The 12673-nt window shown below is 33.9% G+C and overlaps 1 protein-coding gene across 1 annotated transcript in view; it reads right to left on the bottom strand.

Annotated features, from left to right (window-relative positions):
• Window positions 1-12673, bottom strand: part of LOC136036703 (chromosome transmission fidelity protein 18 homolog) — a 128412-nt gene that overhangs the window by 101316 nt on the left and 14423 nt on the right. The window contains exons 3-5 of the mRNA XM_065719023.1: window positions 9121-9309; window positions 3668-3851; window positions 1199-1325 (exon numbers count right to left, since the gene is read on the bottom strand). Coding sequence (XP_065575095.1) covers window positions 1199-1325; window positions 3668-3851; window positions 9121-9309 — 500 coding nt within the window. The remainder of the gene's footprint in view (window positions 1-1198; window positions 1326-3667; window positions 3852-9120; window positions 9310-12673) is intronic.

Genomic DNA, 12673 nt, shown 5'->3' with positions numbered 1-12673 from the left:
AATTAAAACTGCGCCATTGCAATCTTAAAAGCCGACAATATCATATAGGAGAATTACAGTCCCCCATCTTAAGCAATAAGGAAAATCACTTCTTAGCTGTTTACCAAAGGTTGACGCCCTATTTCAGGAGCCTTTCATTTTTGGACATACGATTGAGAGGCATTGTGCTTTTCGTCAAAAAAAGGTATGCAGAAATTGATCTCAAGAAAGTAATGATTCGACAACCTCCTTCCCCCCCCCAAAAAAAAAACGTAAGGTAAACAATCGCTTTTCGGACAAACTTTCTTTAAAAATTTTATAGATGAGTAATTTGCCTATAGACTGTTTTTGGGTATCTGACTGACTGACTGTATCTCAAACAGTAAGCTATACGAAAAATGTGGTTCAACCTAGCTTTCTAGGGCTATAATGCAAAAAAGGATGAGATGGCTAGAACACATTCTGCGGGACAGATTGGCAAATATTGTAATTGTCGGCCAACCGTCTAGGGCCCTAATTCCCAACGTGGGGCACAAGCCCCACCGGTGGGGCATGGCAATATTTTGGTGGGTTATGGGCAGGACGCGCATCCTCGAGATGACTATACATCAGAGCCTCAATTTTGAACAAAAAAAAATTGAAGTGAATGATGTCACATTCAGATAAACTTAGAGCAAAACAGATACACGATAGTAATTTAATGACGTCATACATAGTATTAAGAGTGTTGTATTCAGACAAAATTTTCATTAGTATAAAGTATTTGTAGCGGACGACCAAAAAAAAGATAGCTAGTTAATTGCATTTTAAGCTTCCGTCAGATGAATACACGTAAAATTTTGAATAAAGAAATTTAAATTTTACGAGGGGGCCATCAGGATTTTAGAAATGGCTAGGTGGGGCACAGCCCAATATCAGTTGGGAGCCACTGGTTTAGGGCTAAACGAAAAGCAGGTCATCCTCTGATGGGGTGGAAGGATGTCGTAAGAAGAGATTTTAAGAAAAATGGGAACTTCTGGGGGGGGGGGGTGTAAAAGGAGGGCTTTGAAAATATTTGGATGGAGGGATGGGGAGCTTTAAAAAGATTGGGATGGAGCGTGCGTAGCTGTGTTCGCCTCAGGCGGCTTGGTGCTGCAGTGAGTTAGTAGTAATAGCATTCAAATTGTAATCGTAAGAGCAATAAAATTGTCTAGTTAAAAATATGTAACAACCAAATTACCCTTTGCTCTTGGTCTTTCAGTAGCATATACATCCTCTCTCCTTTTTCGTTGGTCATACTTAAGAAGGGCACGTCTGGTAGTGTACGGAACGCATATTTGCGACGTCGCAGTAAAGGTAATTCAGATCTAAAATAAAGATTTGGTTATAACATATTATTATTCAGATCATTTTAACTTAAATAAGTTTTTTCTTTGAATATTACGCAACATAATGCATGCAAGGGTAAGATTGACAACTGATTGAAGAATGTTTTGTTTGTACAGACTAAAAGGAATTACATCCCTGTGTCATTGGGCCAAAACTAAAAGACATCACATGAAAGAGAGCAAAAATGTAAATTTTTTCTCAGTTTTTGTAGGAGCAAAACTTACTTGTAACTTTTTCCCAACTTTTATATAACTTGAACAAAATCAGCTGGATTTAACAGCTGACTGAAGGGCTTGATAGTATCTATACATTTATGAAAGTTATTTTCCTGTGTTATTGGGCCAAAAACCTAAACCCATCATTCATAGGAGAGCAAAATCATGATTTTTAATCAGCTTTTTATAGGAACAGCATTTCCTTTTAACTTTTGAATTTTTTTTCTAACTTTTTTAACTGCCAATAAATATGTTTCTTTTTGCTTATTATACAGCCTAATGCTTATGAGGTTGAGTTGGACAGCTGATTGAAAGGTTTATGGCAATTACGCTCTGACATGAATTACGTTCCTGTGTTATTTGGTATAAAACCAAAAGGCATCATTCACAGGAGAACAAAATATTATTTTCCCTGCTTTTTACAGGAGTACAACATTTTTTGACATTTAAATTTTTTCGAACTTATTCAACAAGCAAAAAAAAACCCTTAATAAGATTTGGAATTGAGGGTAGATTTGACAGCTGATTGATGGGCTTTATGGTTTTTTACACTCTAACATAAATTGTATTCCTGTGTTACTGAACCTAAAACCAACGAGCATTATAATTATAAGAAAAAAATTATCGCAAAAACACATTTTTTTCAGATTTTTCTTTGCCAATTGAAATGAAAATTCAATTTGAAACAGCTGAAAATGAAAACAGCTGACAAACATGGCTCCAATTTGATATAGGTACATGGATATATTGAAAGTCAATGAATCTTAACACACTTACAAACATGCAAATATGAAAACGAAATTAAAGTTTTCAAAAAGAGGTAAAACTTTTAATAAGACAGTTAAAAAAAATTGTAGAAATAACAATAAAATCCCAATATCTCGGCTTCACTTCCGGAAGCTGTAATCACCACAAAAAAGATTAACAGATATGTTTAAAGATATAATATAAAAAACATGCTATGCCAAAAACAAAAAGAAAATCGAGACATACTCACATTTATTCAATGTCCAAAATGGTATTTCACGTAACAATACAATAGCCATAAGACAGAATTTCTGCTAAATACTATTACACGTATAAGCATAAATTGTCTTCTGGTAGAGCATATCTTTTTTCTCATCTTTTGTTTAAGTTAGTCTTTCCCTATTCATAAAGGCTTCTGGATGTGACGCAGACTATTTCAGACTTCTATTACTGTTCGTGCAAAAGATTTTTTTTGTATATAATATTTTTCAATATTCTTATTTAGTTTTGATTGTAAATGGTTCAAAGAATTACTAATTCTTACTTAATTCTTATTCCGCTGATTATCACTTTGTTGACAAATATCTCGAATTGTTTAATTAAATGGGAATTTGTATATTCCAAAATATCTAGATGTAACAGGTCTATGCCCTCTATAAAAAAAAAGAAAAAAAAAATTATAAATCTTTTTAAACTCTGGAGTTTTTAACTCTTGCAAAGAAAATGGTACAAATCGTCACTTTTATTAACATTTGGGACAAGGTTGTATTTGTATATACTAAATATCCACCCATTTTTCTCAAAATCGTCCGATCAAAACTATGAGAAAAACATTTAGCAAAAAAAAAATTCATATGCAAAGTTCGTTTTAATTGTTCATTTGCGGTCAGACAAAATTAAAACATGCATTAATTCAAAAACATTCAGAAATTAAATAAAAAAAAACAAAACAAGTTTTTAACTACAAGTAAGGAAGGACATTAAAACTTAAAACGAACAGAAATTACTCCGTATCTGAAATGGGTTGTCCCCTCCTCAACACCTCGCTCTTTACGCTAAATTTTTTTACTGTTTTAAAAAGTAGAGTTGTGAGAAAGAGTCAAACTTTAGCGTAAAGAGTATTGAGGCATTGAGGCATTGAGGAGGGGAAAACACCTTTCATATACGGAATAACTTCGGTTTGCTTTAAGTTTTGATGTCACTCCTTACTTGCAGTTAAAAAAAGTGTTTTTTTTTTTAATCTAAAGAAGAATCACTATGGATACAAACATAGAATCACTAGTTTCAGCATGAATAGAATCAAAATCAATAAAATCACTAAGAGAGAATCATAGAAATGACCAAGAGGGAAATCTTACTTGGCATTTTTTCGGGCAGCATTTTTTGTAGATATAATAGCTTCTAGCCTGTCTAGATAAGAATCATGATCAATAGGTGATGGGGATTTAACAGGGGAAGATCTTCCAAAAAGGTTCTCCAAGGCATCCGCTGTCTTTGCGCTAGTAACTGTTGAAGGCTGAGATACTTTTGGTCGCTTTGCATCTAAAAAAGATAAAACCGTAAGATAAAAAGAAAGAGAAAATGGATAAAAGAAAAATACCTTAAAAGATAGTAACTGTTTTAGGCTCAGATACTTTTAGTCACTTTGCATCTGAAAAAGATAATGGAAAGCTTAAAAAGTAAAACAAAATAAACGAAAAAAATAGTAACTGTTTTAGGCTCAAATACTTTTTATCGCTATTGCGTCTAAAAGAAGATAGACATATTCCAGAAAGATATAAAGCCAGATTCCAAGATTTTGGAGTCATACCCAAAGACCAAATTCAGACCGTTGTGTCACGACATCTGTCATAGTAATTTCTAAAGAGATTTAATCTCCAAAGAGATTTAATCTCCAAAGAGATTTTGGTGTCAAACCCAAAGGCCAAATTCAGACGATTGTGTCACGACATCTGTCATAGTAATCTCCAAAGAGATTTAATCTTTAAAGAGATTTAATCTCCGAAGAGATTTTGGCGTCGTGCCAGTTGTTCAAGAATAAAAGGGCTGTCGTGGTCTATAATTTATTTGGCATTAATAGTTTTATCGCTTACCAAAGCATATGCGTATGCTGCATGATTCTACTGCCTAAATCAAATCGTGATTTGTGATTGTTTTGTGATTCATTTTTGTTTGGATTTTCAAGCCGCTGTTTACTTTCATTCGGTAAAACGATTTTTGTTTGTAATTGATTACTTGAAAACTGCTGACAAGTAATAAATAGCGACGAAGGCCACACTGCCTTTCCATCATAAATACCAAAAACATGAAGAACAATAAGGAATTTCTCATGATAGTGGGAAACAATTTAGAATGAATATTTCGGCCCTATATCCAAGGGCCGTCCTCAGCAATACAAAAACATATAAGAAGAAAAAACTTAGAACAGGACAAAACTTATTGATTTTATCCCGTTGTAAGTTTTTTTTTTCTTACATATTTTTGTATTGCTGAGGACGAACAATCTTCTGCTGCTTAAATGCATAAATCTCTTCCAGTGTTTTAAGAGCATACAAGTGAAAAGTTTTTCAATGAAAAGGCAGAATTCTCTTGGTAAACGTTTTAAATTTGTTAAAACGAACGCTATAAGAAGAAGATTGCACTACAAAATAGTATACAAAGACTTTTTTGGTATTGTCATTGAAAAAAAAAAAGAAGATATCCTTTACGACTGATTAAATCAAACCTAAGGGGAAAGAAGCTAAAATGAACACTCACACCAAATTTGAAATAATACCGTGTTCGTTTCAACCCTCTAAAGACGCCCTTTAACCCTCAAAAGATTGGAGTGTCACTTGCACTTACCTGAAAACGACACGTATTTTGAAAAGTTTTTCTTCCATTATAATTGCACCAAAACATCGAAATTCCTAAAGCTTCCATGAATTAGTTTTTATCCATCAATATAATCGATCAAGTTTCATTAGTCTGATATGGCGACTAGTTAAGTGATCTGATGTAACTACTGTCTTCAGCAGGGAGAATATAGATGGCATGGTAGTTCCTATACCCTGCTTTTTTCGAGCACGAGTCAAATTACAAGGATCGCGCTGCACATTTTTAGAAAAAAAAATTTTATATTTTTCCATTGAACTTTTCATATGAAACTCGAATTCAAATTTTTTTGAGAAAATAAAACACAGCTACACTAATTCAAAAGGCGTTTTTGTGACTTTTTTGCAGTTTGCTCCCATTTAGAAATAGCAGGTTCTGAGAACTACTTCAGTCGGTTTTCCCATTTGATTTTCAAGACACTAATAATTCCCCTTTTTCAATATGTATTTGAAACCTGGAGCTATTGACATTAACTGTTCACAACATAAAACGATTGGTAAAAAAAACATATAGCAAGTCAAACTTGGATACGAACAGAAATCACTAGGAATAAGTCAATAAAATGTAAAAGGAACAGAAATTAAAATGAGAATCAAGTTAAACTCAAAATAAAGATGGATTACAGCAAATAAGAGTGGGGCTTTTGCCTCTTTTTATCCCCTAAAGCCTATTTAGAGCCTTTAGGGGGATGAAGAAACTCCATAAAAATGGGGGTTTTCGGTTGTTTTCGATGATCAGTGATTTATACACAGAGAGTTTTGTTTTGCCTTCAAGATACGACAAATAGATAATATCTTGCAGACATAGAGGCTCATCTGCAATAAAAAATACCTCAATAGTAAGTTTTATCTGTTCACCAATCAGGTATTATGTGAATAGGTTGAATATTACGTTCCATTTTATGCAAGATACGGTTTCAATATTACGTTTTACTAGGTTAGCTTTACTAGTCAATCAAAACCTCATTTTGTGGGATTCATTATATGCCCCAGGCTTGGAAGCTCATCTAAAAGAACAAATACCTCGATAATAAGTTTATCAATTCATTAGTTCGATATTACATAAATAGGTTATATATTATGCCACGATATTATTGTGATATAAAAAGCAAAATATTCCAACAATCTCTGTAGAGATAAAAGTATTTTACAAGAATAAAAACTTCTAGTTACTTTGAGATACGTTACACCTGCTAACACCAGAAAATGTAGGACAAGTGAGAGTAAATGACGTCACATGTAAATAGACAATTTGTTAATTTCAAAATATAAAAAAAATGCAAAATTATATACAGGGATGAAAAAAGGACAGTAATAGTGAAGCGGCACACTTTCGGAAATGCGTAAAGAGGCTACGAGGTGCAGTAGAAAAGTAATCAGACTAATTCTTTTCTAAACAAAGTTTTTATTAAATTCAAACGTCAATGTTATCCTCTTCAAAGTACCTCGCTTGGGCAGCTACATACCGAAAGGAGACGTTGTTCTCACTCTTCGTAGCAGCGCTGGAAGTTTTCAGCCGTTTTATTCTTCAAAATATCTGTTACAGCCCTTTGGTTGGTTTTTAAAGTCCCAAAATGACGGACAATCATTTTGATCACTTCGAAAGGGTACTAGAATTTTTATTTCCGTTTGAATAAGCCCTCTCCCGATATTATAGGATCATCTATTCGATACAATCACGCCTGGGAAAAACAAGCAAAAAAAACAAACACTCATCCCGTGATCTTTCCTCTTGCAAAAAAAATACAAAATTCCATATTTTTGAAGATGATGGCTTGAAACCTCTAAAGTAGTTTTCTCTGATCCACATATCTTATGGTGCAGTTTTAATTATGATTCCTTGACTTTTGGAGGTATTTCCCCCTTTTTCAAAAACCAGGAAAACTTTCTCAGGCTCGTAGCTTTTGATGCATTACACTAAACTTAATGTATCTAGTAAATTTAAAATCATCATATGAAACCAATTCTTTTGATGTATGTAATGATATAAAATCTTGTTTTTAAGAGTTCCAGTTACTATTGAGATATTCCGTGACGTACAATGAAAACATAACTTCACTAATCGCAGTCTCACGAATCGCGTATTTAGAGGACTGAGCCCTAACTCGAACTGAGCTATAGAAGGGTCCTGATGCACGTGCTGTCTCAAGGACAACAGGGCAGGGTAGCTAGATCGCTTAAAGTATTGCCAGTCTCATTACTATTCTATCCCACCTCGTATGTTTACATTGGAGTACACGTGACCGGTGTTGTTATATGTCTATTTTCAGCGTTTCAGAAGCGTTTCTATCATCAGCGTTTCAGCAGGCACATGGCCAGCTACACATCTGTTTTTATCTCTTGCAGGTTATCCAAGGATGCTTGGGCTAGCCAGATTAGTCAGATAATGGACGCTCAAATGCACTTCACACTCCAGCACGTGCAACCATTTGACAACTCATTAATTAATTATTAATTGATAAATAACTGGCTTATTAACCGATTAATTTACATTGTTACTACAACTAATAACAACTCACTGAGGCACCAAGCCGTCTAAGGTCAATACAGCTACGCATGCGCCTACTCTATCCAGATCTATTCAAGGTTCCCCTCTTTGCATCGTCCGAAGAAGCTTCAATTTCCTTGAAATCCTTTCTTACGACCTCTTCTCACCTGGAGGATGACCAGCTTTTTGTTCGGCCCTAGATGGATGGTTAAAAAAGACAATCTTTGGCAGTCTGTCATCCTTCATCCGCAAAACTTGCCCTAGCCATCTCAGCCTTTCTATCATTATAGCCTTAGAAATCGTGATGGAACCATATTTTTCGTACAGGTTACTGTTTAAATACAATAAATCGAACAGGTACCTAAAACAATCAGTAAATTTTCCAATATTCTTCTTCTTCTGTTTCAGCAAACAAGGGCTTTTCAGTCGAGACTATTCAGCCCTTTCCCTTTTGATTCACTCTGTAGGATTGAACAGAGCTACTGAATTGGTTGCTTCTTATTTATATTGAATCTGCTCAGATTTCGTTCAGTAAATCTTTTGATTCTAGGAGTTGAAATATAAGAAGATAAACATTGAGTTCTGAGCTCTTTGTGCCAGTATAGTCAGATAGACTCTTGGCTGATAGTGAGTTTTATGGTGTTTGAAGCACTTTGATCAACTGTTTCATTTTTTAAATAACGATACCTGCAAATAGGGAAAAGGGAATTAAACCACTGGAATAAGGGAACTGAAAATTTAGCCCATTTTAGCCAGACCGAAAATTTTATGTGAAAAAAAAATGTTTGCAAAAAGTTAACATTCGTTAGAATCAAAACATTTTTGCCTGAAAAAGAACACTCTGAAGGATAAGTGGAACAGTAGGCTTGGTAAGAAAGAGGATAACATCTGATTGGCTTCTGAAAGGCTCACTGAATGATTGAAATTTAAAGTTAGAAAATTGCTCTTTTAAACCAAGGTGAAAAGAAAATGTTTCCATCCTAGTAAGATTAGATCCCTTCCCTTAAAAGATGTTTCTTCCTAGTTATCAAGTAAATTTGAGTAGGTTGAACACATATATGCTTTTTTACTGTGTGTAGGTGAAGGGAGGGGGGTGAAAGGGGTGTAATGGTTAAAACCCTGCATCCCAAAAATAGGATAGTTATTATTTGTAGCGATTTCTGACAATCCGAACCCAAAGAGTTCGGATTGTCGTGCATTAAATTATGTGTTTTCAAAAATTGCCATAGGAATAAATATCTTGTTAGTGTAGACACATAAGCAAGAACAATCATTTCATCTTCTTTTTCGAGAAAATTTCTTTCTAGATTGCAGCACGCTTTCTACAATTTATAATTATTCTATTCAGAAATTATATATTCCAGAATTTCCACACAAAAAAAAATCCTAAAAAAAATAATAACAAACTAATGTAAAACAACAACTGATTTCGGAACTGTTTCACATTTACCTGAATAGTTTTCTATTACTTCCTCAAGTATACTGTCCTCCAAGCCATCTAAGTCACCAAAGAGATCATCCTGTAGGCGTTTCCGTGACAATCTTTCGGTTTCTTTGGCTTTTTCAGGGACATTCTGGACCTGTCTTTCAGTCAACTTTTTTATGGGCTTGATTATATCCTCCAGGCTCGGAGGCTCATCTAAAATAAAAAAAAACTCGGTCTTAAATTTTTTCAGTTTAATAGTTCGATGTTAGTTTAATGGGTTAGATGCTATTTCGATATCACGTTTTACTAGTTCCGCAAAACATCATTTTATGGGCTTGATAATATCTTGCAGACATAGAGGCTCATCTGCAATAAAAAATACCTCAATAGTAAGTTTTATCTGTTCACCAATCAGGTATTACGTGAATAAATTGAATATTACGTTCCATTTTATGCAAGATACGGTTTCAATATTACGTTTTACTAGGTTAGCTTTACTAGTCAATCAAAACCTTATTTTGTGGGATTCATTATATGCCCCAGGCTTGGAAGCTCATCTAAAAGAACAAATACCTCGATAATAAGTTTATCAATTCATTAGTTCGATATTACATAAATAGGTTATATATTATGCCACGATATTATGACAGATACTATTTCGACGTTACGTTTTAATATATTAGGTTTACTAGTTCAGCAAAACCTCCTTTTATGGGCTTGATAATATTTTCAAGAGACAGAGGCTAATCTACAATAAAAAATGCCTTGATGGTAAGTTTTATCAATTCACTAATTCGATATTACATGAATAGGTTAAATATTACGTTCAATTTTTTGTGATATATTATTTAGATATTACTAGATTAGGTTTGCTAGTTCAGCAAAATAAAATTTAGTAGCTTGGTAATATCCTCTAGGCTTGGGGGTCCATATACGATAAAATAAATACCTCGAGTATTAAGTTTTATCAATTAATAGGCGTGATATCAGGTTCTATATTAAATGCTATTGGCTAAGGTTTATTAGTTCAGCAAAGCCTCATTTTATTTATTTATTTATTTATTATTTATTAATTTATTTATTTATTTTATTTATTAGTTCAGCAAAGCCTCATAATATCCTCCATGCTTGAAAGCTCATCTAAAGTAAAAATAATATCTTGATATTAAGTTTTATCAGTTCACTACATCGATGTTACGTTAATAAGTATGTCATGTTCGATATTATATTATATACTGTTCCAATAAAGATTACTAGTTCAGCAAAACGCCACTTTTTTGCTTAGTAACGTCCTCCAGTCTTGGAGGCGCATCTACAATAAAATATACCTCGATATTAAGTTTTATCAGTTCACTACATCGATATTACGTTAATAAGTATGATGTCATGTTCGATATTATATTATATACTGTTCCAATAAAGATTACTAGTTCAGCAAAACGCCACTTTTTTGCTTAGTAACGTCCTCCAGTCTTGGAGGCGCATCTACAATAAAATATACCTCGATATTAAGTTTTATCAGTTCACTACATCGATATTACGTTAATAAGTATGATGTCATGTTCGATATTATATTATATACTGTTCCAATAAAGATTACTAGTTCAGCAAAACGCCACTTTTTTGCTTAGTAACGTCCTCCAGTCTTGGAGGCGCATCTACAATAAAATATACCTCGATATTAAGTTTTATCAGTCCACTAGATCGATATTACATTAATAAGAATGATATCATGTTTGATACTATTTTAGATATTATATCCACAAGGTTTACTAGTTCATCAGGATCTCACTTTATTAGCTTGGCAATATCCTCCAGGCTTGGAGGTCCATTTAAATTAAAAAAGTATCTCAATATCAAGTTCTATCAGTTAATAAGCATGATTAATGTTCGACATTATGTTTGATTATATTTTGACAAGGTTTACTAGTTCAGCAAAACCTCAGGTTATTTACTTGGTAAAATCCTCCAGGCTTGGAGGCTCATCTACAGCAAAAAATATCTCATTATTAGGTTTTATCAGTTCATTAAATCGATATTAAGTTAATATGTAGGATATCATGTTCGATATTATATTAGATACTATTCCAATAAAGTTTACTAGTTCAGCAAAACCTCATTTTATAGTTTCCTCAATGCTTAGAAGCTTATCTACAATAAAGTGGCTTAATATTATGTTTACTATTTCAACAGAACCATAATATGACAGACTCGTGTAGATTGCAAGTTGTCAATTATAGCTAGAAGTCTGTTTTATACAGTTTGGTTTTCTGAATTCATTTTTCTTCTTTTTTTCCTTTTTTTACAAAAAAGTAAGCAACAAAATACATGGCCAATGGAACTCCCAAACGAATTTAAAATTCTAGATTATGCACTGCTAAACAACACAAATAATTCTTTTTTACAATTACAGCTAATTCTAATTGACAATAATTAATAATAACAGCAAATAGCTTATAACTGTAAAAGTTATTACAACAATTACACAATAATTATAAAAATAATGATCATACAAAAAAAATGATCAGGTACCAATTAACAGCAATTTTTATGACTGTAATTTATCAGAACCCACAAACAAGAAAAAATGGAATACATAAAGAGACAAAAAGTAAAAAAAAACGACCAACGTTGAAACAATGTACAGAATAAACAAATTAGAGATAAATTAATTTGACTAATTAAGTTGTAGCAGTAGTATTAGTAAAAGTAGAAGCGAAAGAAGTAATATGGGTAGTAGTACTACAGTTATTAGTACCAAGCAAAAGGGGAAGGGGAAGTACCAAGCGATTTTAGGAAAACTTCAATTAACCCCTGTTATAAGAAAGGCGATAAGAATATTACTACTGCTACTGACAATTCACTGCAGAACCAAGCTGTCTAAGGCCGGACAATTCACTGCAGCACCAAGCTGTCCAAGGCCGGACAATTCACTGCAGCACCAAGCTGTCCAAGGCCGGACAATTCACTGCAGCACCAAGCTGTCCAAGGCCGGACAATTCACTGCAGCACCAAGCTGTTTAAGGCCAACACAGCTACGTACGGTCCTTTTTCATTCAAATTTATTCAAAGCCTTCTTCTTTACACCATCCCAATCCGTTCCAATTTCCCTTAAATCTTTCTTTACGCCCCTTTCTTACCCTATTCAGGGGCAACCTGCTTTTTGTTTGGCCCTAGATGGTTGGCCGAAAAGGATGACATTAAGTCTAGCATACTTGACCAGCAGAACTTTTCCTAGCCACCTCAGCAATTCTCTATTACAGCCAAAAAAAGCGAGATAGAACCATTTTTTCGAACAGCTTACTGTTTGAAATACGTCCTGTCAGACAATCTTTCGGAGCGCCCGTGTTTCCGACCATATGTGGCCTCTATCATCACTGTAACTTCCAATATCATAACATCAGTTCTCATATTCTTCCAAGTTTTTGTCAACTGTGAAAAAAACACCCTGTGTCTGGGCTATTGTACTTTCAATGTGTACATGCATCCACCGTCTTTACAAGTATTACAACTCAGGTCAGTGAAGATGTCCGTTCGATCGACCTTCTCATTACCCGAGATCACCTCTTCACACTCA

Source organism: Artemia franciscana, chromosome 15, assembly GCF_032884065.1.
Source record: "Artemia franciscana chromosome 15, ASM3288406v1, whole genome shotgun sequence".
Lineage (NCBI taxonomy): Eukaryota > Metazoa > Arthropoda > Branchiopoda > Anostraca > Artemiidae > Artemia > Artemia franciscana.
The sequence above is the reverse complement of the archived record's forward strand: the minus strand, read 5'-3'. Positions and strand labels throughout refer to the sequence as shown.